Raw genomic sequence first — 24,583 nt, forward strand, 5'->3', positions numbered from 1 at the left:
CCCATTAACAGAAGAGGACCCGGGGCTGGACCGGCGATCTCCAAACATCTAGGCTTCCAGGAGGGGCTCTTGTCTAGCCTGGGTGCGGCCTGGGGTCCAGGGAGCATTGGCGTGCCCAGAACGAGGGACCCTCCCTTAGGGGAGGCCCCGTCAGCGCCCAGTGGCACAGGCTCTCGCTGCGTTCGGGGTGCCGGGCGCGGGGGACTGGGAGCTGGGGGCTGGGGTCCTGCTCTGACCCGCCGCCGCTCACCTTCCCGATGTTTCTGCTGCTGTATGTGTCCAGCAGGTTTATAAACACTCGCTGAATCCGGCTAACTTTCTCCGTCGGGGCAGCGACTTTCTCTTCGGCCATGGCGGGAGCGGCGCTGGTTGCTAAGGAGAAAGCGTCGGTTTGGTTGCCAAGGCGGCGGGGTGGGGGCCCGGGGACTGCCGGGACGGGGAGGCTCTCCGGGGGCGGGGCCTAGGGCGCGGGGCGGGGCGCGGGGCGGGGCGCTCGGGCGGGGCGGGGCCGCCGGCGTCCCGCGCTCGGCGGGCTCTGGAGGCTTTCGGGCGGGCGGGTGCCCCGCGCGGTGACCTTTGCGGCGCCGCGTGCGTGCAGCCCGGGCCCCTCTGCCCTGCGACACGCCGGGTGCCCTCGGCAGAGCGCGTCCTCTTTCGGAGCCTCCCGGGGCCTCGCCACAAGGGGCCCTGTCATCTTGTTCCCTTTCACCTCTTTCTTTCACGAACCTCGGGCACCACGTCCCAGTGTCCACTTGACAGGGAAGACTAAAAATGTTGATGAATCTGATGAAAACGTAAAGCGCACAGCCCACCTCTCCTCTAATGTTGGAGTTAGTTAACCGGTCCCCTGTGGGATGGTCTCACCAGGAGGACGGGACATAATCGTCTACTGAAGAGGAGCTGTTGCCATGGAGTTTCGGGGCCAGCACAACCGAACGACAGCGTGTGTGGTGCCCACTGTGCAGCCGGTTGCTGTTTGGTCCACGGGGCTCAACTGGCTTAGGGGTCCTTTGGAAGCAGTTCCGGAAAGACCTCTGGGGTGGGGTGGGCTGGGGCGGCTAGAGGCCATGGGGCCGGGCATTCACCCACATTCACAAACGGATGGAATTTAGACTTTTGACCTTTCCAAATGAGATTATACGTGCAGTTGCCGAGATAAACCGACAAATTAAAAGATATTCAATTTGTCTTATCACAGGACCACAAAGGTCGTGGTGGACTGGGAATACATCTTGCCATTTTCTTGAATAGCCTGGTTCTATTGAAATATTTGTGTGCTTTAAACATTATGTAAGTATTTAACACATGCAAGAATTTTTTTTTGTACTGTTAAAATACTGATTGCCTCAAAAAATGGAGGTGGCCAGGAGCTCCAGACAGCCTGGAGGCTCTGGGCGCTCGGGAGATTGGGCTTTGAGTCTCAGCTCTGCAGCCATTTGTGGGAGACTGGGACCAATCTTTGAACCTTCCCTAAGCTGTTAAGTCGGCTGTAAAACAGGAGTGAAACTACCAGTCTTACAGGGCTGTTAGGATTAAATAAGACATATACGAAAGCATTTAGGAAGTGGTCTTCAAAGCTGAAATTTTTTCTAAGGCACACTTCTACAAATGGGGAGCCTTTTCATTCAATTTTTTTTGGTCCCCATCTCCTTTTTCTTTTTTATCCATATGTCTCATTAAAACTTCTTTGTTTTGATAAAATAATTAACACTGAAATTCTGCAAACTCAATTTGGGAACAGCTTGCTCATAGCAACATTCTTTTTTTTTTTTTTTTTAATTAATTTATTTATTTTTCCCCCAAACCCCCAGTCGATAGTTGTATGTCATAGCTGCACATCCTTCTAGTTGCTGTATGTGGGACGCGGCCTCAGCATGACGGGATAAGCGGTGCGTCGGTGCGCACCCAGGATCCGAACCTGGGCCGCCAGTAGCGGAGCGCGCGCACTTAACCGCTAAGCCACGGGGCCGGCCCGCAACATTCTTAAGATTATCAACAAGAAAGCATGTCGATTTAAATGTAAAAATACTCGCAGCAAGTCCAGTGCAAAACTTGATGGAATAAATATTCTTCAGCATTCTTTCAAGTGACTTCTAAGATCAAATATTCTGGAATTCACTAGATGCCTCATTTCCAGATTTTTAGTTTGTCCCTACTGATAGGCAGTTAAGCAGGTAAGTACTTTGAAAGTTATTCAACTAGTCATGCTCTCATAAAATATCTCACCTTTGTTTCATTTTTATTGTTTGCACTACTGATAACATAAATGAGCTAGTGCCATAGGTAGGAGATGGCTTCCACAGAATTTTATATCTATTATATTGGTAGGCTAGGAAAGGAGATTCTATTGATTAATTCTATTATACCAACTAACCTTTCTTTTACTGTTATTCCTTTCCTCTTTCAAAATGAGGTTTCATATAACCACAAAGTTCAGGCGATGCTTTTATTAACATGTACTGTATGGAGACAGCTGGGGAGTCAGAAGACCTGGGTTCTGCCTAACTCGACCACTCAGAGGTGGGCTGCTGAGCAAGTCCCTCAATCTGTCCAAGTCTCAGCTGTGTCATCCACAAAATAAAGGGGTTGAAGGCCGAGTTCTCAAGTCAACATGGCACATAGCAGAATCTGTGTTTTCCTACTCTGTTCCCCCTTAGCAAGCAAACAGCACATTTTGTGTTTTTGAACACTAGAGAGAGAATAGGGCAGTGTTGTGACGGAAGAAGCTAATAATGATCAGTACACCATTAGCTGCCGCTGCTTAGCTGTGTGGGAAGTGGGACGATTGATTCTGGACCTGGAGGAAAGGTGAGAAGAGTGTCATTGTGGGAAACGAGGTGTGCCCTCTTTTTTCTTTGTAATCATACTGCCTCTTCAAGGATCCTGGGAGCAGACACAACTCAGCACAGCTTGGTGCTTTTGGTAGAAACATTCTTCAACTACCTGAAACCCCACATCGATTGCATTTCCCCTCCAATTAGTACATAAAGCTAATGTAGAAAATGTGAAAAAGTATATAAAGAAAATGAAAATTACCTATCTTACCACCTAGTGATGACTATTAACATTGTAGAATATTTTATTTTTCGATTTTTTTTTTAATTTTTTTATTGCAGTAACGTTGGTTTATAACATTGTAAAAATTTCAGGTGTACATCATTGTACTTCCACCTCTGCATGGACTACATCATGTTCACCACCAAAATACTAATTACAACCCATCACCACACACATGTACCGAATTATCCCTTTCACCCTCCTCCCTCCCCCCTTCCCCTCTGGTAACCACCAATCCAATCTCTGTCTCTATGTGTTTGTTTATTGTTGTTATTATCTACTACTTAATGAAGGAAATCATATGGTATTTGACCTTCTCCCTCTGACTTATTTCACTTTGCATTATACCCTCAATGTCCATCCATGTTGTCACAAATGGCTGGATTTCGTCGTTTCTTATGGCTGAGTAGTATTCCATTGTGTATACATACCACAGCTTCTTTATCCATTCGTCCCTTGATGGGCACTTAGGTTGCTTCCAAGTCTTGGCTATCGTGAATAAGGCTGCAATGAACACAGGGGTGCATGTACCTTTGCAAATTGGTGTTTTCAAGTTCTTTGGATAATGTAGAATATTTTATTTCATTTTTCCTTCTATTGCATACGATTTTTCAAAATATAGTTTATCTTTTTTCACATAGTATAATTTTTCCCCATCATTTCTTTTCACAATTTTTAATGGCTGCATATTTTTCCATCAAAAGGATGTCATAACCTTACCACTTTTTAGAGCCTTTCCAATTTTCCATTAGAGAAAATGAATATCCTTGTAGTGTATCTTCTGCTGAATCATTTCCCTATGCTAGACTGCTAGGATATTACCAGTACAGGAGTTATAAGCTTTGTAAAGGCTTTATTACTAAGGTCTTCCAGAAAGGTTTCACCAATATATCCTCCAACAGAACCTCAGAATGCCCCTCACTAAATCTTTATTGATAGTGTTATATTTAAATAAGAGAAATTACTCGATTATTAAGTGAAATGGCCCAACATAGCCAAATTTATTTTCCTTTCTTGAATTACTGGTTGGGTTGAATATCTTGCAAGTGGTTACTGGACATTTGTATATTTTTATGAGTTGTTTGATCATATTATTTACCCATTGTTTTCATTTTTCTTTTTGCTGAGGAAGATTTGCCCTGAGCTAACATCTGTTGCCAATCTTCCTCTATTTTGTATGTAAACTGCTGTCACAGCATGGCTACTGATAGACGAGTGGTGTAGGTCCATGCCCAGCAATCAAACTTGAGCCACCACAGCAAAAGCGTGCCGAACTTAACCACTAGGCCACTGGGGCTGGCTCTCTCTTTTTTTCCTTATTGATTTGTAAGAGTTATTTATTTAGAGTTTTTTTTTTTTCTTTTTCTTTTGGAAGTGAAATCAAGGCTTAATATCTGGTTAAATTCTGGTTGTTTTTTTTTTCCCACCTTTTTCTCCCCAAAGCCCCAGTAGATAGTTGTATGTCACAGTTGCACATCCTTCTAGTTGCTGTATGTGGGACGTGGCCTCAGCATGGCCAGAGAAGCGGTGCGTCAGTGCGCACCCGGGATCCGAACTCGGGCTGCCAGTAGCAGAGCACGCGCACTTAATCGCTAAGCCACGGGGCCGGCCCTGGTTAAATTCTTTAAACAATCTAGATAAAATGAAAGTTTTATTATCTAGTGGTTTTCATATCTGTGTAGTTTTATTAATGTCTTCTCTCTCTGTTCCTCTTTCATAGTAATAAAAAGAGCAAATTATTTCACATCAAAATGTAACAATACAGAATTCAAAAATGGAAACGGGAGCTCTTGGAATCAATCATTTATCACAAAACAAACTTCAATTTTTAGACATACAATCACTTTTCATCATACTTAACTCAAAATGAGTAAACAGAATTTTATTCAAACTTTACAAAATACCCTTTACATTCAGCCTGAGATTAAGCATGAGAAAGTTCAACCTGAAGTTAGACTTCATTGCCCAAACAGTTAATCATCTGAAAATAAAGCTGAGAATGAACATGCATTTATCAAACATAATTAAAGCATTCCAGTGAAGTCTGACAATGAATAGCGACCCGAAGCGAACTTCAATTTGCTCTGGTCCACATCATCTTCAGAGTCTAAAAGTACCTATTATTTAATAATGATTAAAAAAAGTCTGCAAATGACAAATCATGAAGGTGTGACCAGATGCAGAATTTCAGCTCAACACTTCCACAGCTGCTGCTTTAGATTGCTTTTTTTAAAAAAAAACAACGCCCCAATCTTTTATTATTCAACATGTAACCGAAAACATGTAGCAGCATGGTATAGTTTATTTTTATAAATATTAGTACCTGTAATAAAATATAAAATACAGAGTCTCCTTTTTTCAAATATTTAGTCTCTGAATGTTTCATTCATCCTTTGGTTTCAAACCCATACAATGCACTCACGTTACATTGCAGATTTAGCATTGAGACAGAACACTGTACATCTGTTGGGGAAGGAGGGCGCTGAGGGAATACCAAACCACTACGTTATAGAAAGTAAACGCTGAAGCAAAAATACTTTCTGAATATATACTGTACATTATGTAAACAAACATTCATAATAAGAATCAACACAGGCCAAAATATTGTTTTCTAGGAAATCAGATTCTTCTTTCTTTTAAATCACACATTGAAGATGCTTTTTATTAAGAAAAAGAATGGAGCCTGTTCCTGTATTTGCTTATGTGCTTAAATATCTTGGAAACAAGTAATTATTACATTCATTTGCTAAAGGTTTGTCCTCTTAGTTGGCTGGCTGTTGCAAATAAGGAATACAGAACTATTTCAGTACCTGTTTCTCATTTAATACTAGCTAAGTAATATATAATTCATCTTTATTAGTCCATATTAGTATTACAAATAGAGTAAGTGAAGCACTGAATTTCAAAATTTGTGCAGGGGAAACTAGTTGATAATTCGTTTCCAATAAGGCTAGTAGTAAAATAATTACTACAAAGTCAGTCCAAGCTAGTAGTAAACCCCTGATTTAGCAAGCTGAATCAAAGTCTGAAGTTAGGTCATTTTAATTCCTATATTACTGTGCAAATCTAGAAATTCCTATGTAAAAGAGAGTGCTGGCAGCATCAAAGTCCTGTAATAACAGAATGAAATACTTATTAGGTTTTCAAATGCAGAGATACTATATGAAGAAATCCGAAGGTCTTAATGATGGTGTCACAGCAGCGGCCTCAAGATTCTCTTAATGAATCAGAAACTAAAAAAGACAGTTTGTTAATGGATAACGTTCTGAGTCAAAAGCCTAAATTTGAAGCAAGAAATGATAAAGACATAAAACCAAAGAATGCATTTTCTACTACGACCATATGCAAGAATTTCAAGCTTTACGTCAACGTTTTGGACCAGCAGCAGCCCCCTCTGAAAGGAAAAAGCTTAGTCACGACTGTCCATCCCTTTTCAAAGCTTCCAGTCTTTGAAGAAGTGCGTTTCCAAATGCTTCCCGGTAGGCGGGGCTGAGTGTATCCAACAAGGAGTAGACTGTTTCATGGTAGGGAGTCTGTAAATGGTCATCCACCTGGTCAAAAGCATAACCTACCACCTACAAGAGAAATGCAACAGTGAATTAAATAATTAGATTTCATCTTGGTACAGAAGGCAAAAACGAAGTGTTTACATGGGACAGTCTCGAATGACAATATTTCTCAATCAATAGTTAGAATAGGGGCCGGCCTGGTGGCGCCAGCGGTTAAGTGCACGTGCTCCACTGTGGCGGCCCAGGGTTCGCCGGTTCAGCTCCCGGGTGTGCACTGAGGCACTGCTTGGCAAGCCATGCTGTGGCGGCGTCCCATATAAAGTGGAGGAAGATGGGCACGGATGTTAGCCCAGGGCCAGTCTTCCTCAGCAAAAAAAAAAAAAAAAAAAAAAAGAGGAGGATTGGCAGATGTTAGCACAGGACTGATCTCCTCACAAAAAAAATAGTTAGAATAATGCATATTTGTAATACAACCTTTAACATATAAACAATTTATAACATATAGGAACAACACCAGCAAAATGCTCTCTTTATAATTTTTTCCCCCAAATTTAAAAGGTTTGATTTACCTACTCCTGATCCTAAAAGGAATGTAAAATAGAGAATTTAAAAAAGTACACAAAAATGGTATTTCACATTTATAGTCTAAAACATGCTTCTATTTAATTCCACATATATTGAGGGTCTACGATATAAAGGCATTATAACAGATAATATATTATTAGTCTATATTTTTATTATTATTTATTTGGTTTGGAGTCATAAAGAATTCTAAAAATTGTTTATAGTTTTAATCCCACTTTCTAATTGAAAGGTCACATTCACATTACCAATACATTACTTATCCGACAGGGAAACGAATGCTCAACTCCGAGAGATAAAGGGGAAGTTATTCTGTGTGTTGTTTTCTTTCTTTGAATACAGTGAAGGCTTTTTTCTACAAGATTATAAGATATCTCATGGTTCACCAGCACAGTGTAGGACAAAATCAATTTAGTTTTTGTTGACTTGACTAAAGCTTATGAATTCCCTACACAAATCCCATATTTTTATGACATCTACTCAAGCTGTAACAGATGCAAGTTTACGTTAGAAATAGAAGCAGCATTGTTGTTTTTAATGAAAAGCAGAGGCAGACACCTAAGGAAGATGAGTCACGTCTTGAGAACCATGCTCTACTGCAGCACTTTCTACTGTCCATCCCAGCTCTGTGCCCCTCTCTTAGCCTGGCCAGACTGTGGTCTTCCTGGTGGCCAGGGATCCGGTCTTACTCATGGTTTGATTTCCAACTCTTGACACAGGATAGCTGTTCAATAAATGTGAACTGAATCAGACTGAAAAAACAAATACTTGAGTACCTACATGCTAGGTTTTAAACTGATCCAGATCTTTCTGCAAACTTTAGTCATATGATCGTCCCCCAAATCTTTTTTAGTTTTTTTTTAACCTCCAAGTAATAGATAAAGAAGCAGGGACTCAGAGAGGCTTACTGACTCACCCAAGATCACTCAAATTCACATGTAAGACTTCCGACTCTGATCAGAACCCTTCCAGCCTCACCAAAGCCACCTTAAAATTAATCAATGTAAGATGGAATTAATTTCCTGGGGGTCATTTATCTCTACTTTTGATTTGCCTGTTTCCATTTAAGATCCACTTCCAAAGACTATGAGCTTTTAGTATAAATTTAGGGATTTAGGAAGAAGAGCACAAAGGTTAGTTAATTCAGGCACTCCACCCAAAGCTAAGCACACGGCAGTTGTGAGGGACCTGAGAGTAGTGAAGATGCTGGCCTTGCAATTTGCTTCAATGTAAGTGATTGTCCATCAAGGAACACACAGAACACACGATTCATACACTTTTAAGCAAATTTCATCAAGTGAAATTACCAGATACTCACGTACTTGTTTAACATCATATTATATGACATTCTTACTTGCTTAGGTCTTGCCCTCTACCTTACGAAACTGTGTAACTTTCGGGGAACTACTCTTAACAGATACAGAAACAGAAAAGCCAGATATCTCGAAGACTGAAGATTAATTAATTAGTAAAGTTAAAACTAAATTTTGGGGTTTCTCATGTCTATTCCTTTGTTCAGTAGGTCAAAAATTTTCATAACAGTAAGTTTTTTCTCCTTTTAGGAGAAAAGTTGCTCTCAGCAGTGCTTTCTACTATTTCTAAACGCATGGTTCTGGTAAAGGATGTAGGCGGGTCACTCTGCCTAGAAAAGCTCTCATGTAATGACACTCTTGGAAATGTCGAGGTGGAGTGTTCTACTGTGACTGAATTCTGATCTAACAGCTACAGAACGGTGGAGTCAAGTATGTTGTTTTAATAGAAGAGACATTTATAAGAGGGAGAAAAAGATCCTCTCAACACAATGACTGCAAAACTCATCCAAGGCAGAGAATGCATAACTTGGGTGGACATATTTATCTACAGATAAGAAATATATTAATTTCGGGGGTGATTAAAACAAAATAACATTCTGTAAACCAAATGTTTTTCCTTTTTCAAAAAATTCGATTTCCACATGTTGACTGAAAGACTTGAATTAGTAAAAATTCCTAGGAAAAAAGTTTTCCTTAAAAAAATCTTGGAAGCTGCTGGGTGCTTTCTCATTCAACAAACACTCTTCCCCTCTGCCGCCCCCACCCCCCGGCCTTTTTGATAAAGTGGTAAAGATATAAATATTTTTTCTGAAAAGAAAAGTGACTTACCCTAAGCCCTGCTTCAGTGAGCTCCAGGCAGTATCTGTTCCTTTCTCTTGTCTCCACGTTGATATAGGCCACATCATCTGCACAGCGCAGGTTTTTGGAGACAAACATGTTGCTAACAGCAAAGAGAACATCGTTGACAACTGCCTCAGCTTCTAGCCTCATGTCTTTTATATCAGTTCCGTCAAAACCATTAAGCTCTGCATCTTCTTCAAATCCTGCCACACCGCTCAGCTCCATGGGATTACAGTCTGTTTCCATTCTGCAAAAAAGCAGATATAAAACTTGTTTATAGAAAGACATTCCAAATAGTATTGCTTGATTGAAAGTAGCGACGCCTGTAACTGCTGCTTAATAGAAAACATTAACCAGCTGACCACTTTTAGGGAAAATATTGTCTAAAATCATCTTCCATAGATTTTCATAGCAAAATTACAGACACCTATAGATTTTCAAAAAAAGAATCTCTGTTCTCCACTTCTCCCCAAAAGGTTAATTCCCATATTGATAAGAATTTAGAATATTAGGGGCCGGCCCTGTGGCTTGGTGGTTAAGTGCGCGCGCTGCAATGCTGGTGGCCCAGGTTCGGATCCCGGGTGCGCATCGAGGCACCACTTCTCCCTCCATCCTGAGGCCGAGTCCCACATACAGCAACTAGAAGGATGTGCAGCTATGACATACAACTATCTACTGGGGCTTTGGGGGGAAAAAATAAAATAAATAAAATCTTTAACAAAAAAAAAAAAAAACACACACAAAAAAAAAAAAAAAAAGAATTTAGAATATTAGTTTTTAGTTATTTCAAACAATGCCTCAGTAAAATCCTACTATATACTTCTTTCTAAATGTACATTTTAGAAATATTTAGAACTAGAATAATTAGAACAGAAATTATTTATATAAAATTATTTATAATTAGAATAAATAGAAATTATTAGAAAATTAGGACAGATATTTAAAATTGCAATTGCTGAGTCAAAGTATTTGCTCATTTGAATTTTCAATAGATACTGCCGATGCACCCTTCAAAGAAAGGCTGTACTAATTTATACCCCACCAATAGAATATGAGGGCTTGTACTCTTTTTCACCATATTCTTCCCAATCCTTTTCAATATTTGCCTATTTGAGAGGCAAACAATGATGTTTCAGGGTATTTTTGGTTCTAAGATATACAGCTGTAAAAAACAGAAAGGGAAATGACCTCAGGTCATCTGAAATCACAATTCAAGTCTTTACCTACCATAGTACACTACCTCTCAACAGTTTCTTTTTATGACTTCTGGATTTGGGGTTTTGCTTAAGAAGGCCTTCCCTATCCTATGATTACATTTCTAAAGCCCTCTAAATTGTCTTCTGAATTCTTACTCTCTATATTTAACTCTTTGATCCATCTGGAATTTATTTTGTATAGCTTTATTTTCCAAATGAATAGCTTACTGTCCCAACACCATTTATTGAATGACTGATCTTTTCACCACTTATTTGAACTGGCCCAAATATTATAATTTGAAAAATATTATTTCTTGTGCTAACTTGATCCAATATTACTGCCAGGCTGCTGTGTAGTTCTAGCTTCTTTTCTGTGACTGGGGTGGCAGTGAGTATTGTTAAAATTCGAAATGTCTGAATGACAAAAGTTAAGAAATGTGAGACTGCTTTGGAATGTAAAAAGGGCTTTTCAGAACAAGATACTGTTTTCTTTTTACCTGCAGGCTTTAAAAGTAAGTTTTCATTTCTCTGATATGGATTAAGCATCCGCTGTCCAGAATGCAGTAGGACTCCTCAACTTGTTATGAACATTTATTTACACCATTTGTCTATTACCTTACAAATTCCATCTCTTTTTCTAAAATTACTAACTCGTGCCCTACTTGTGTGAGGGTCAAAATCCTCTAAGTTAGTGGTTCTCAACCTTGGCCACTGACTCCTCAGAGAAACCGAATCAGATCTTTGGGAGATTTTTCTGGGTATTTTTTCAGAGCTTCTGGGTGATTCTACCGCATAGCCACTGCTCTAAATTATGAGCAAAAATCTTAAGGAGCTAGAGTTCCTACAGCTGCATGTCATTTGCACATAATAAAAGTCAAAACTATTTGCTAAAGGCAATTTATTATGAACTATGTAAAGCTATTTCAAAAAATTACATAGCAAATGTGCAAATATATTCCTCCAATCCTATTTCAACTAATGATATGTTTTAAGAGTCCTTTATTGGGCCGGCCCCGTGGCTTAGTGGTTAAGTGTGCGCGCTCCGCTACTGGTGGCCCGGGTTCGGATCCCGGGCGCGCACCAACGCACCGCTTCTCCGGCCATGCTGAGGCGGCATCCCACATACAGCAACTAGAAGGCTGTGCAGCTATGACATACAACTATCTGCTGGGGCTTTGGGGGAAAAAAACAAATAAATAAATAAAATTAAAATAAATAAATAAATAAAATAAAATGATTTAAGAGTCCTTTATCTTGTCTCCCACAGCACCTTACAGAATTAGTCACTCACTACTAACAAGTTAATTATAAATTTACCAATTATTGTTGAAGCAATTTGTCAGATAACTGAAATCTAATATTGACTTACTATATATGAAAGGGAAAATACTTGATTTCCTAAAAATTTCTACTTTATTCTAAAAATAATCATTATACTCCTTAATGTTATCCTTGGTTTTATGTATAAGAAAGGAGCCCATTTTATTTTTGTACAGACTCAATTCTGAAGAATTTTTTTTTCTTTTTTTGGTGAGGAAGATTAGTCCTGAGCTAACATCTGTTGCCAATCCTCCTCTTTTTGCTAAGGAAGATTGGCCCTGGGCTATCTTCCCCTACTTTATATGTGGCATGCCTGCTACAGCATCGTTTGGTAAGCAGTGTGTAGGTCCGTGCCTAGGATCCAAACTTGCAAACCCTGGGTCACCAAAGTGGAGCACACGAACTCAACCACTATGCCACTGGGCAGGCCCCAGTTTTGAAGATTTTGAAATGTGCCTGTCTACTATAAATTGCTTACTATCATGAATACCAAACATCTTTATTTTCCTCAAGTAATCAAGTACCTCAATTATGCATGTCAGAAATAATAATCATTACATGAAAAAGATGTTTACATAAGGAAGTTTGACAAGAGTCGAGATTTTAAAGCAAGAGTCTAATTCATTGCAATTAGAACCTTAATGATGGAGAAAGATGAAGACTCTAATACTAGAATGGAAGAAATCCTCCTAGGTCAGCAAAGTACATCACCAAATTGTTGTTGTGTAATAACTAGCACCAAGGGGCAAAAAAGAGCAAGACACCTTTCCTAAGACTGAGATTTTTTCTGAAATGTCTTTGGATGACGCATAAAATAGCAGACACGTTCAGAACTTTTGATGATATATATGAATGAAAATGACAGATTTTATTATTGAATCATTACAAAAGTTAATAGCATTTTAAGCTAGCATCAAGATTCAGGAGCTACTCAAAATGAAAAGCAGTGATTGATCTAGATCTTCAACAGCTTTAGCAAAGTGGTTTAAAAAAATGGAACCCTAATGATATTTTTGTGCCTGTCATGGAGAAAGTGTTTAACAAAAGCTTTGTAGAGGGGCTGGCCCCGTGGCATAGTGGTTAAATTTGCATGCTCTGCTTGAGCAGCCCAGGGTTCGCGGGTTCAGATTCTCAGGCGCAGACCTATGCACCACTCATCAAGCAACACTGTGGCAGGCATCCCATGTATAAAGTAGAGGAAGATGGGCATGGATGTTAGCCCAGGGCCAATACTCCTCAGCAAAAAGAGGATTGGCAACACATGTTAGCTCAGGGCTTATCTTCCTCATCAAAAAAAGAAAAAAAAAAGCTTCGTAGAATTTGAATATTAATGTGTGTCTCTATTAGTTTCCTACTGCTGCTGTAATAAATTACCACAAATTTAGTGGCTTAAAAGAACACAAATTACTTTCTTATAATTCTAGAGGTGAGAAATCTAAAATCATGGTGTCAGCAGGGCTGCACTCCTGGAGGTTTCAGGGGAGAATTGTTTCCTTGCCTTTTCTAGCTTCTAGAGGCGACCTGCATTCCTTGGCTCGTGGTCCCTTCCTCCACCTTAAATCACATCACTCCAACCTCTGGTTCTGTGCTCACATCTCCTTTTTCTGACTCTTGACACCTGCACTCCTTTTATAAGGACCACTGTGATTATGTTGGACGCATCCGGACAATCCAGGATAATTTCCCCATTCAAGGTTCTTAATCAAACCTGCAAAGTCCCTTTTGTCATATAAGGTAACATACTCACAGTTTCTGGGGATTAGGATATAGACATCTTTGAGGGGCCATTATTCTGTCTACCACTGTGTCCATCCATATCCTATCATCAGGAAAAGAGTATGAGAGTAGCCAAAGAGACTTCATTTCCTGCCCTTCCTTTTTGGAACAGTCATAATTTACTTTTAATTAACACAGTCAGATGAGAAATGTAAACAGGTAGTTTACATGGTTCTCTTAAAAGGAGGCCCAGAGTACTCATCAAGTTCACAGACTTCTTTGGAAAGGTTCCTTAATTATAGGTGTCATGCTTTGTCCTCTGTAACTCCAGCACCATGATCACATCAAAATGTATCAGGTATGGCTGTCTGAATTAAAGGCACCATCTTGAGGCTAGTAAGGGGTTTATGAATTGTCCTGAATCAACAGCTCTGGTGTCCAAGTACTTGATTCTGGATGGTGACTGGCCTATCCAATCAGATCCTCTCTTGAGGAGTTTGAACACCGAGCCAAAAAACATGAAGTCAGTTGGTAATGACAGGAGCTACAGAAGCAGAGCAGGGAGCAACTCAGTGGCCTTATCAATGAGGCACTAGAGAAGTGGTTTCTACATTTCTGATCCCAATAACTAAAAATATTTTGAGCAGACATCTCATTATATTTATATTTATTTACATACATTCTACCACAATTAAAATATTAACAACATAAACCTGAATTTAAACGGGAAATGGTAAAATATGAAATATAAACTTATTTTCTTCTTACTTCTCAATGGATTATCTTGTGTACCTGACTGCGGAGGCCAGTACCATTGAGGATGAGGAAATGCATGCCCATGTCTGTGAAAGGACAACTACTAGAATTACTATTGAGACATTAGAGCTGCTGTCAGGTTACCAGAATGGCTGACTCATCAATGTGAATCCTGTAAAAATCCTTGGTTTCCTTTTCTGTAGAAAAAACAACTTATCATTACATAAGAAATTCTAGACCAATGAAACTTTCTGCAATGATAGAAATGTTCTTTATCTGTGCTGTCCAATACAGTAGCTACTAGCCACATGTGGCTATTAAGCACTTGAAGTTTGGCTAGAATGACTGAGGAACTAAATTTCAGATTTAATTTTCACTCATTTAAATTTAAATAGCTAGTGATTACTCTGTCACACAGCACAGGTCTAGACCTTTGTGAATGTTTTTGGATAATGAGAATGAACTGAGTTTATATTACAGTTGAAAAAAATCAATAGATGTGAAGGCACTGAATTAAACTTATTGTATATATGAATAGGAAGATTTGGAAATACATATGTTAGAAAATCTATTTTGAATCTTAGCTACTCTATGCACGGGAATTAAGATCATTGTTTCAAATGGTAAAAACTAATGAATTACTTCTTATATTTTTCAATCTTGTCAATTTACATTCTAAATTTATTAATCAGATATCATAATCCACTGTGCATCCCCATATCCAGCATTTTTCTAAGTATGAGAATACTAATTAAAGATGTCTACTGGTAGCTTACAGCCTAATTTGGGAGATTAAGATAGGCACATGAAATATGCACACAAATATTAACCCCACACACATGCACCATCATTATAACCTAAGAAATGTACTTAATTGTAAGTGGCAGATAATTACAGAAAATGATGTCTTGGTCCTTACTACAAACTTACCACTAAACTCGTATGAACTTGGGCTGGCCATGTAACCTCACTAGGCTCATGGTTTTCTCATCTATAATATAAACGGAATAGACAGGAAATTCTTTACCGTTCTTGAAGAGCGCTGACATTCCATGATCTATTACATAATTGATAATTATGATGGGGCTTGACTCATGGAATAGGCCAGTCAAACTTGGTCTTGAAGGAGCACAGATGAAGAGTTATGGATAAGCAGAAAGAACTTGCGAGTTATGAAGGATTCTTCATAGGGAACAACGCATAAGCAAGAGTCTGCAGAGGGTGTGGCAGAAATTGTAAGGAGACTAGCCTAGCTAGTCTAATACAAAAAAAATGTTAAGGGAGTAATAGATAGGGATGGCCCAACTTGACATGGTGCTGCTACCTACACAGGGGAATTTGATTTTGATATAGTACACCGTTTTAAGCTCTTGGGAATGGGAATAGTAATGTCTTTATATTTCAAGTGGGTTTCTTGTAGGCAGGATATAATTTGGTCCTGCCTTTTTATCCAATTTGGTACTCTCACCTTTTAACTGGGGTGTTTAGATCATTTACATTTAATATGATTACTGTGATTGATTAATATGGTTACTAGTGATCTTGCCATTTGTTTTCTATTTGTCCCATCGGTACTTTATTCCCTTTATTTTTTTGCCTACTTTTGGACTAACAACTTTTTAGGATTCTATTTTACATCCTTTGGTGGCTTATTAACTCTTTGTTGTGTGGTTTTGGTGGTTGCTTTAGAGTTTACAGTATACATCCTTAATTTATCACAGTTTACCTTCAAGTGACCAGTTCACGTATAGTATAAGAAACTTACAAGAGCATACTAGTCTTTGTGCTATTTTTGTCACACATTTTACTTTTACATATGTTAGAAACTTCATAATATGTGTTAGTTTTGCTTTAAACAGTCAATTATTTTTCAAAGAGATTTAGGTAATAAGAAAAAAATATTTTATATTTAACCATGTAGATAATATTTCTGGTGGTCCTCATTCCTTTGTGTTGATCTACATCTGTTAACTATGATCTGTACCATTTTCCTTCTGCCTGATGGATTTCCTTTAACATTTCCTGTAGCATAGATGTGCTGTTGCTGAATTCTTTCAGCTTTTGTGTATCTGAACAAGTCTTCCTTTCACCTTCATTTTTGAAAGATATTTTTGCTGGGTATAGAATCCTAGGTTGACAGTTATTTTATCTTTCAAGATTTTAAAGATGTTTCCCTACTATCATCTTGCTTGCATTGTTTCCCATGAGAAATATGACACATTGTTATCTTCGTTCCTCCTGGTGCAGTTTTCTTCGTGTTTCTTTCCTTTGGTTCCTTAAGCCTCTTGCATCTGTGGGTTTATAGTTTTTAACAAATTTCAAAAAATTTTGGCCATTATTTCTTCATTTACCTGTCCTCCTGTCTTTGGGGACTCTGATTTCATGAGTATTAGTCCAAGTAAAGCTGCCCTACTCCTCACTGCTTTGTTCAGTTTTTCAGTCTCTTTTCCCTTTGTGTTTCATTTTGAATAGTTTCTATTGCTATGTCTTCAGGTTCACTCATCTTTTCTTTTGCAGTACCTAATCTCTTCTACTTGGGTCTTTTTTTGGGTGTGTGTGCTGAGGAAGATTCACTCTAAGCTAACATCTGTTGCCAATCTTCCCGTTTTTGCTTGAGGAAGATTCACCCTGAGCTAACATCTGTGCCAATCTTCCTCTATTTTGTATGTGGGTCACCACCACAGCATGGCCGCCAGCGAGTGATGTTAGGTCCGCGCCCAGGAGCCAAACCCGGGCCGCTGAAGCAAAGCATGCTGAACTTAACTACTGGGCCCTGGGGCCGGCCCTGGGTCTTTTTTTTTAAACATATTTTCCATGTCTCTACTTAATCTGCTCAATCTTTTCTCTAGCTTTTGAACATATGAAATAGTTATAAGTGTTTTAATGTCTTTATCTACTAATTTCGTTGTGTTATTTCTGGGTTAGTTTCAACTGATAGATTTTTCTCATTATGGGTTGTATACTGTTGCTTTGCATGCCTGCTAATTTTTGATTGGTGGCCAGACAGTGTGAATTTTACCTTGTATGGTGCTGGATCTTTTTACATTCCTCTAAATATTACTGAGCATTGTTCTGGATGTAGTTATCTGGAAATAGCTTGATCCTTTTGGGTCTTGCTTTAGACTTAAGGTTGTATCAAAGCTGTATTTAGTCTCTGGTTAATTTTGCCCCGCTATGAAGGCAAAGCCTTTCTAAGTACTCTACCCGATGCCCTTTGAATAATGAAGTTTTCCATTCTGGATGATAGGACCAGCAACTATCCGTGGTCTTGTTTGAGCTCCGAAAATTCCTCTAATTCTTTTAGGTAGTTCTTTATCCAGCCCTGGGTAATTTCCTCATATCTGTGTGTTGCTCAGTATTCAGCTGCAGGCTGGAGTAGGACCCTCTGTATATCTCTACAACCCTCACCCTCTGTGAAGCTCTCTACTTTCCAGCACTGTCCTAACTGCCTATGGACTCCTAGCTTCATATCCTCAACTCAGGGAGACCACTGGGTTCTACCTGGGTCTCTCCTCCCAGTGCAATGCCTTGAAATTCTCTCCAGGCAATACACAGGGGCAACAAGCTTACCTCATTTGTGTCTTGCCTCTCAGTGATCTCTGTCCTTCATTGCCTGATGCCCACTGTTTCATATATTTCTGCCAACTTTTTGTTGTTTCAGGTAGAAGGGTAAATCTGGTCCCTGTTACTCTATCTTAGAAGTGGAAATCCCTTAGCCAGTTTTAAGCTAACTTTGCCATCTTACTACATCAGTTTTTCTTTCACTGATTTTGGTCTCTCCTATACTACTTTGAATCAACTTTACTATCTTGCTGGTTTCTTCACTAATGAATTAAATACATTTTTGACACATGCTTACTATATGTTTGTATAAGACTCATATTTTTAACTTTAAGAAAATTGTACTTTGACATTACTTTCAGACTTTTTTTTCAGTGAGGAAGACTGGCCCTGAGCTAACATCCATTGCCGATCTTCCTCTTTTTGCTTGAGGAAGATGGTCCCAGAGCTAACATCTGTGCCAATCTTCCTCTATTTTGTACGTGGGATGCTGCTGCAGCATGGTTTGATGAGTGGTGTGTAGGTCTGCACCCAGGATCTGAACCCACGAATCTTGGGCTGCTGAAGGGGAGAGTGTGAACTTAACCACTATGCTACCAGGCCAGTCCCGCTTTCAGACTTCTAATCCTTCAAAATCCAGCTTAGACACATTTATTTCAGGATTCCATATCTGATCTCAAGATAGAGTTAATTACTATCCAACTTCCTTAGTAGAACCTCTGCACTGGTACTGCTGTACTTATACCTCATTGGAAATGGGGGGCTGTATGTCTATATCACCAATACAGTATCTGGCAAAAAGTGAGTCTTCACTGAATATTTTCTGAACGAATAAACCAAAGAAAAAATTCTAACTCTCTGCTTCTCAAGCTGTGTAGTACTCAGCCCTGTGACAAGGGGCATACACAGCCACAGGATAAACATGTTACACATTCCTGGAAAATACATATCATTGTTATAGTAACAATATTACAGAGTATGATGCAAAATTGCCTAGAATTTTAAAGCAAATGGAAGTCTCAAGCCACGTCCTCTTCAGGTTATGCCTCCACACCCCTAGGGTTTCCTTTGCCTATTTGAGTGAAAAGTAAGAGAAATACTGCTCTAACCCAAGAAATTAACTCAAAAAGCTGGAAATTCCAGGCATTGGGATAGGGGTATAAAGTTAACAGGCAGAGGTGGGAGCTGGTAGAAGGTCAGTAGTAGAGTCAGACCTCTAAGTTTTTATAGCTCTTCCTACTTCAGTTACAATATTTTCTCTGTTAAAAGTTACGGTAATTATTGATAGCTCTTAATCCATCCGTTGGTATGACTTTTGCGCTGTGTTAGTGTTTTTGGAAGATTCATGAAACTGGTTATCAAGATATTCATTACTAAGTCCTTTATTCTCTACTTAATTTTTTATATTCTAATTTTTTTTTTCTTTTTGGTGAGGAAGATTGGCCCTGAGCTAACATATGCTGCCAATCTTCCTCTATTTTGTACGTGGAATGCTGCCACAGCCTGGCTTGATATGCAGTATGTAGGTCTGCACCTGGGATCCGAACCCGCGGACCCCGGACCACCGAAGTGGAGTGCATGAACTTAACCACTACACCACTAGGCCGGGCCCTATATTCTAATTTTTTTATGGCAAAAAGAAAATGTACTATATTTGCAAAAAGACAAAAAACTTTAAAAATGTGATATGTTGGAAAGTACAAGGTGTAGGAAGTGGAAACATTTTTCTTCTTAGAGAAGCCAGGCTATTAAGACAGTTAAAGTAACTGGTAGCTTCAGTTTCAAATGAAATGAGAGATTTGGATTTATCTGCGTTTCAAACAACTGTTTTGAAAGTAAAGATGAATAAAGTTGATTCATTATAATCAGCAACATTTAGAATTTAGCAAAGGTGAAGCTAGTTTAATCTTTATTTTCTGTAACATAACATTTAATCTGTTGTCAATAGCTTTGAGACTTATGTTTATTTTGAAATTAAAAATTTTAAATCAGAATCATTTGTAGTATTACAAATATAAAGTATTTGTAATTTAAGTAAAAATGACTTATTTTTCCATTTGTACACCAATTTATAAAATTACTCTGCACCCCACTTCCAACAACGACAAAGACACAGATACAAAACTTAGTAATAACAGATCAAGCCAACAGAATTGTATTGTGCTTTTGTTGATTGAGGGAGCTGAGTATGAAGAAATATATAGTGTTAATTTGACAAGTCTTTTAAACTGTAAATAAACAGCAACACTACAACCTTGTAAACAACTTTTCCTTCAAAACCAGAAATTGTAAATGAGATTCTAGGAAAAGACTAAAAAATTGAATGCTTAAAAAAAAATTCCAGGACTTAGTTTTTTGTTTCTCTATAATCCTTTAGGATACTTGGAGGATTTGGAACTATATTTAATATAAAGTACATTCTAACCAACATAAAACAAATCAATATCTAAAGAACATAAAATAGAAAACCTCTTTGCTTTCCATTTAAACTCTGAATTGGCTCATTATCAGGTTCTGAGCAATATTCTGTAGCCAGCACCTTCAAAAATTGGAAGACCTTACAGTTGCTATTAGTTATTCTGGCAGATTGCATCACCTCCTATAAAGTTTCCAAAATGACTCCTTATAACATCATATATAAATAATTTAGGAACCAGCTCTTACTCTGTTGGTATAATTTTTGGGCTGTGTTAGTGTTTTGGGGGGTTTATGAAACTGGTTATCAAGATATTGATTACTGGGGCTGGCCCCATGGCTTAGCGGTTGAGTGCGTGCACTCCGCTGCCGGCGGCCCAGGTTCGGATCCTGGGCACACACCGACACACCGCTTCTCCGGCCATGCTGAGGCCGCGTCCCACATACAGCAACTAGAAGGATGTGCAACTATGACATACAACTATCTACTGGGGCTTTGGGGAGAAAAAGGGGGAAAAAAAAACAAAGGAGGAAGATTGGCAATAGATGTTAGCTCAGGGCTGGTCTTCCTCAGCAAGACGAGGAGGATTGGCATGGATGTTAGCTCAGGGCTGATCTTCCTCACAAAAAAAAAAAAAAAAGGATATTGATTACTAAGTCCTTTATTCTCTACTTCTTAATTTAGTAGACTTTGTTTTGTGTCATCACAAATTTACAGCATCAAAGAGCTGGAGAAGATTGTAGAGGTCAGTTTTGTCCTTGATGAGAAAAGAATGGGGGTAGAAAGACAGTCATACAACAGCCTGACAAAAGAACAGAGCCAGAAAGATTTCAAGAGCAGTATACAGATTTCAAATTTTCACTTTTGTTTTTTTTTTTTTTTTTTTAAAGATTTTATTTATTCATTTTTTCCCCCCAAAGCCCCAGTAGATAGTTGTATGTCGTAGGTTCACATCCTTCTAGTTGCTGTACGTGGGACTCAGCCTCGCGTTGGACGGACAAGTGGTGCCTTGGTGCGCGCCCGGGATCCGAACCCGGGCCGCCAGCATCAGAGCGCACGCACTTAACCGCCAAGCCACGGAGCCGGCCCTAAATTTTCACTTTTGAAGTGAAGTTTGACTTTTCAGTTGACAATACGACAGTCAGCTGAGGGCCAGAAAGCAGTATCTTAATCATGGTTACTCTTATTCGTATCATACATCATGGTCTGGAAAACTCTCTCAGCATGAACAAGAAGTGGTCAGTACGGCTTAGTATGGTGTTGGGCACACGGTAAGCTCAAGAAATATTATCTATTATTATATATTAAAAATAAAGTGTTTAAAAACATCTTTAAAGAAGAAAAGAACTGATCCTGAAACTCAAGCAGTTTGACTAAATTCAGTGTTTTTATGTTACGTAGGGTGACTGCGCTGCTGCCTTGTGTGACCCCAAGAGCTGTGCAGTCTGGGAGTCCTAACATCATATTCCTGTTACCTCAGGTGCAAGTCTTAAAAAAAAATGCCAACATCATCTTATCGGCTTTGATTTCACATATTAACACGGATTTCTTTGAAGGATGGCCCATCCAGCCTCTAGTATATAGCTTCTAACCTGTCATTTCAAATCCTTTCACAAAATTCTGAAAAAGTTGACAGTTTGATTGGAAATTATCTTCACCTTCCTCACTTAATTAATGCTGTTAACATTTTGTGATAATACTTTGTCTTTGATAAAACACTGTGATTTAGGGTGAGTTCGCACCCTATTTAAGCTAAAGATATAATCATGACAGCTCCTAAACCTTAACATATACGCTGAATTTCTCCTAGAAAGCATAAAATGTATGAGACAACATACTTAACACTTTGAAGGGAGTATGTTTGTTACAAAATGTTCCAATTTTTATTTTCCTTTTCTGATATTTGAAATCTCAGGCATTCAATGGACAGCCTGAATGTAATTCTACATTCCAAGGGAAATCACTTATTTAACATATGGACTTGAAAGAAGTCAACTGTACCCATCCGCCAAAAGTCCAGTTCAAACCTCCCAAGGCCTTTTGTAATTCCCTGCCAAAAGAGATCTCACATTTTCATACCACTTTGTTTATATTCCTTTTATGGCAAGTATTATCATTATTATTCACAAACATGTCTTATCATCTTGAAAACATATCTGCCTACCAACTGCTTCTTACCATCTTCACTGCTGCTACTCTAGTCCAAGCCACTGTCATCCTTTGCCTGGATTATTGCAATATCCTTCTGTCCTCTTTCACCTGGATTATTGCAATATCCTTCTAACTGTCATCTTTTGCCTGGATTACGGCAATATCCTTCTAACTGATCTGCAATATCCTTCTTCTGGTCCTCCCACCCCCACACGAGTCTTATTCTCAACACAGCAGTTAGAGGTCAGATTGTCACTTGTCTCCTCGACCCCATTCACCCAGGGTAAAGGCCGAAGTCCTTATAATGGTCTACAGGCCCGACATGACTTGACAACCCCTCACCCCCTATGTCTCCTCCTCTTTCCTTTACTCCCTCCTGGTGTTTCTTGAACTCACCAAGCATGCTCTTGCCATAGGGCCTTGCACTTGCTGTTCCCCCTGCCTGGAAAACAACTCTTCCAGGTACTCATGTACCTTGCTCCCCAGCTTTCTCCAAGTCTCTGCTAAAATGTCACCCTATTAAATAAGAGAGGTCTTTCCTTACCCCTCTATATAAAAGTGGCAAATCTTCCCCTCTCCATTTCCTTTATATTGTTTTATTTTTCCCTATGGCACTTACCAGCACAAGGCATATGATTTATTTGATTATTGTTTGCTTTCCCTCCCTTCAATAAAATACAAGCTCCAGGAGGGCAGGAACTTAATCTGTTCACTGCTGTATCCCCACACCTAGAACAGTCCGTGGCACATGCAGGCAATCAATAAATATTTATTGAATAAAGGAATCGACTTTTCACTTTAAAGAACATAAGCTCCTTGAAGGTTCTGCCTGATTCTTTACATTTTCACATCACCAGTTGTGGCGACTTTTATTTAACGGATCCTTAACAAATATTTTTGAATAAATGAAGAGCAAGGGAATTGAAGTTACCGAGAATGCTTGGGACAAGTCTACAAAGAATGAGGGGCAGCAACAATCCAAGCAACTACATACACTGGAGAGCACACTGGTTCTAAAATGAAAAAGTGGTTGTGGAAAGGGGAACCAGAGCTTTCTCTGTCGACATTTCTGCTCTGTGTTAGTAATCCTAAGGCATTCATGAAAGTTATCAACATCTAAACAAAATCTCCTTAAACAGGTCGTCTTCATTTACCATCCTAAAATAAACTATACGTATCAGGACTCTGTTTAGGTTCGTTCCCTACTCTTATCATTTAAGCTTCATCACAATTCTCGGAGATAAGATATTAACACGCTCACACTTGGCAAAGGCTCAGAGAGGGCAGTGGCCGGTTCAAGGCGGCTCGGCTAATAAATGCCAGGGTCAGGATTCTGACCCAGGACAGAAGGCTTCCAGGCCGCTGAGCAGCCGCACGCAGGCCTTTTCGGGTTGACTGAGCGAAGAGCCAGCTCCGCCCCTGCAGTTGTTGTCTCCTAAAAGGCAGAAATACGATTGCGCAGATTCCCAGAACAGCACAAACACTTCGCTCAGGTTTCTCAGGGGTCGGGAGGCTTTGGCACGGATCAGAGAAGGCGGTTCTGCCCACAAATGCCTCGAAAACTCAAGTTTCCTGGTCTTGGTGCAGCCCACCCAGGATGAAGAAAGCGCCCTCTGAACTGCAAGCCACTAGACAAACAGTAACGAAGCGAAGCTTAGGAGACAATACCTAACGAGGCGGGGGACCAATAACTTGCCGACAGTGGGCACCGGTCAATACTCGGGGGGCGGGCGGGGATGCTCGAGGGCGGCTGCAGCTTCCCCGCGGCGCTCCGAGCGCCCGTTTCCGGCGTCGGGGTCTAAGGTGACCGGGACGGCCCAGGCCGGACCCGCCCCCAGACTCCTCTCGGCCGCCGCACGGGCCCCTTCCGCCGTCGCCCCTCACGGCCCGGCCGCTGCGCCGCGTCCCGCTCAGAGGGCCCCTGGCCCGCCCCCGAGCCCTCTCAGCGGCCGCCCGCCCGCAAGCCCGCGGTCACCCCGCGGCCGCTCACCTGTGCGCAACCGCTGTCCTCTTCTTCCGCCCTCCCGACGTGTCTGGAGCGGACCCGGCGCCGCCCCCTCCCCTCCGCCTTCGCCCCGCCCCCTCGGAGCCGGAACTGCTCCCCTCCGGGCCCTTCTCCCCGCCCCCCCGACCCCCAGTGTGGCGTCACTTCCGCCAGCGCGGGGT

The 24,583-nt window shown here is 40.1% G+C and overlaps 2 protein-coding genes across 2 annotated transcripts in view; both read right to left on the reverse strand.

The window, feature by feature from the left end:
• The window catches only part of AK7 (adenylate kinase 7), a 58,811-nt gene extending 58,445 nt beyond the window's left edge, over window positions 1-366 (reverse strand). Inside the window, 1 exon segment of the mRNA XM_014790525.2 lies at window positions 251-366. Coding sequence (XP_014646011.2) covers window positions 251-352 — 102 coding nt within the window. The 5' untranslated portion in view covers window positions 353-366.
• A 4,353-nt stretch (window positions 367-4,719) lies between these two features.
• GSKIP (GSK3B interacting protein) lies at window positions 4,720-24,476 on the reverse strand. The gene is made up of 3 exons (XM_087447978.1): window positions 24,408-24,476; window positions 9,290-9,548; window positions 4,720-6,632 (listed from the first exon to the last, which is right to left on the reverse strand). The coding sequence occupies exons 2-3, from the start codon at window positions 9,545-9,547 to the stop codon at window positions 6,471-6,473; spliced, it is 420 nt and encodes a 139-aa protein (XP_087304104.1). The 5' UTR covers window position 9,548; window positions 24,408-24,476; the 3' UTR covers window positions 4,720-6,470.
• Window positions 24,477-24,583: the final 107 nt, after the last annotated feature.

The sequence above is a fragment of the Ceratotherium simum genome, chromosome 24, assembly GCF_057802395.1.
Source record: "Ceratotherium simum simum isolate JZ-2026a chromosome 24, ASM5780239v1, whole genome shotgun sequence".
NCBI lineage: Eukaryota > Metazoa > Chordata > Mammalia > Perissodactyla > Rhinocerotidae > Ceratotherium > Ceratotherium simum.

Bases quoted from the DNA above. Each gene is read 5' to 3' on its own strand.
- GSKIP (XM_087447978.1), bottom strand. From the start codon at position 9,547: ATGGAAACAGACTGTAATCCCATGGAGCTGAGCGGTGTGGCAGGATTT. The intron at 6,633-9,289 runs GTAAGTCACTTT...TTTCTCTTGTAG, and splicing joins TCACTGAAGCAGGGCTTAGG to GTGGTAGGTTATGCTTTTGA.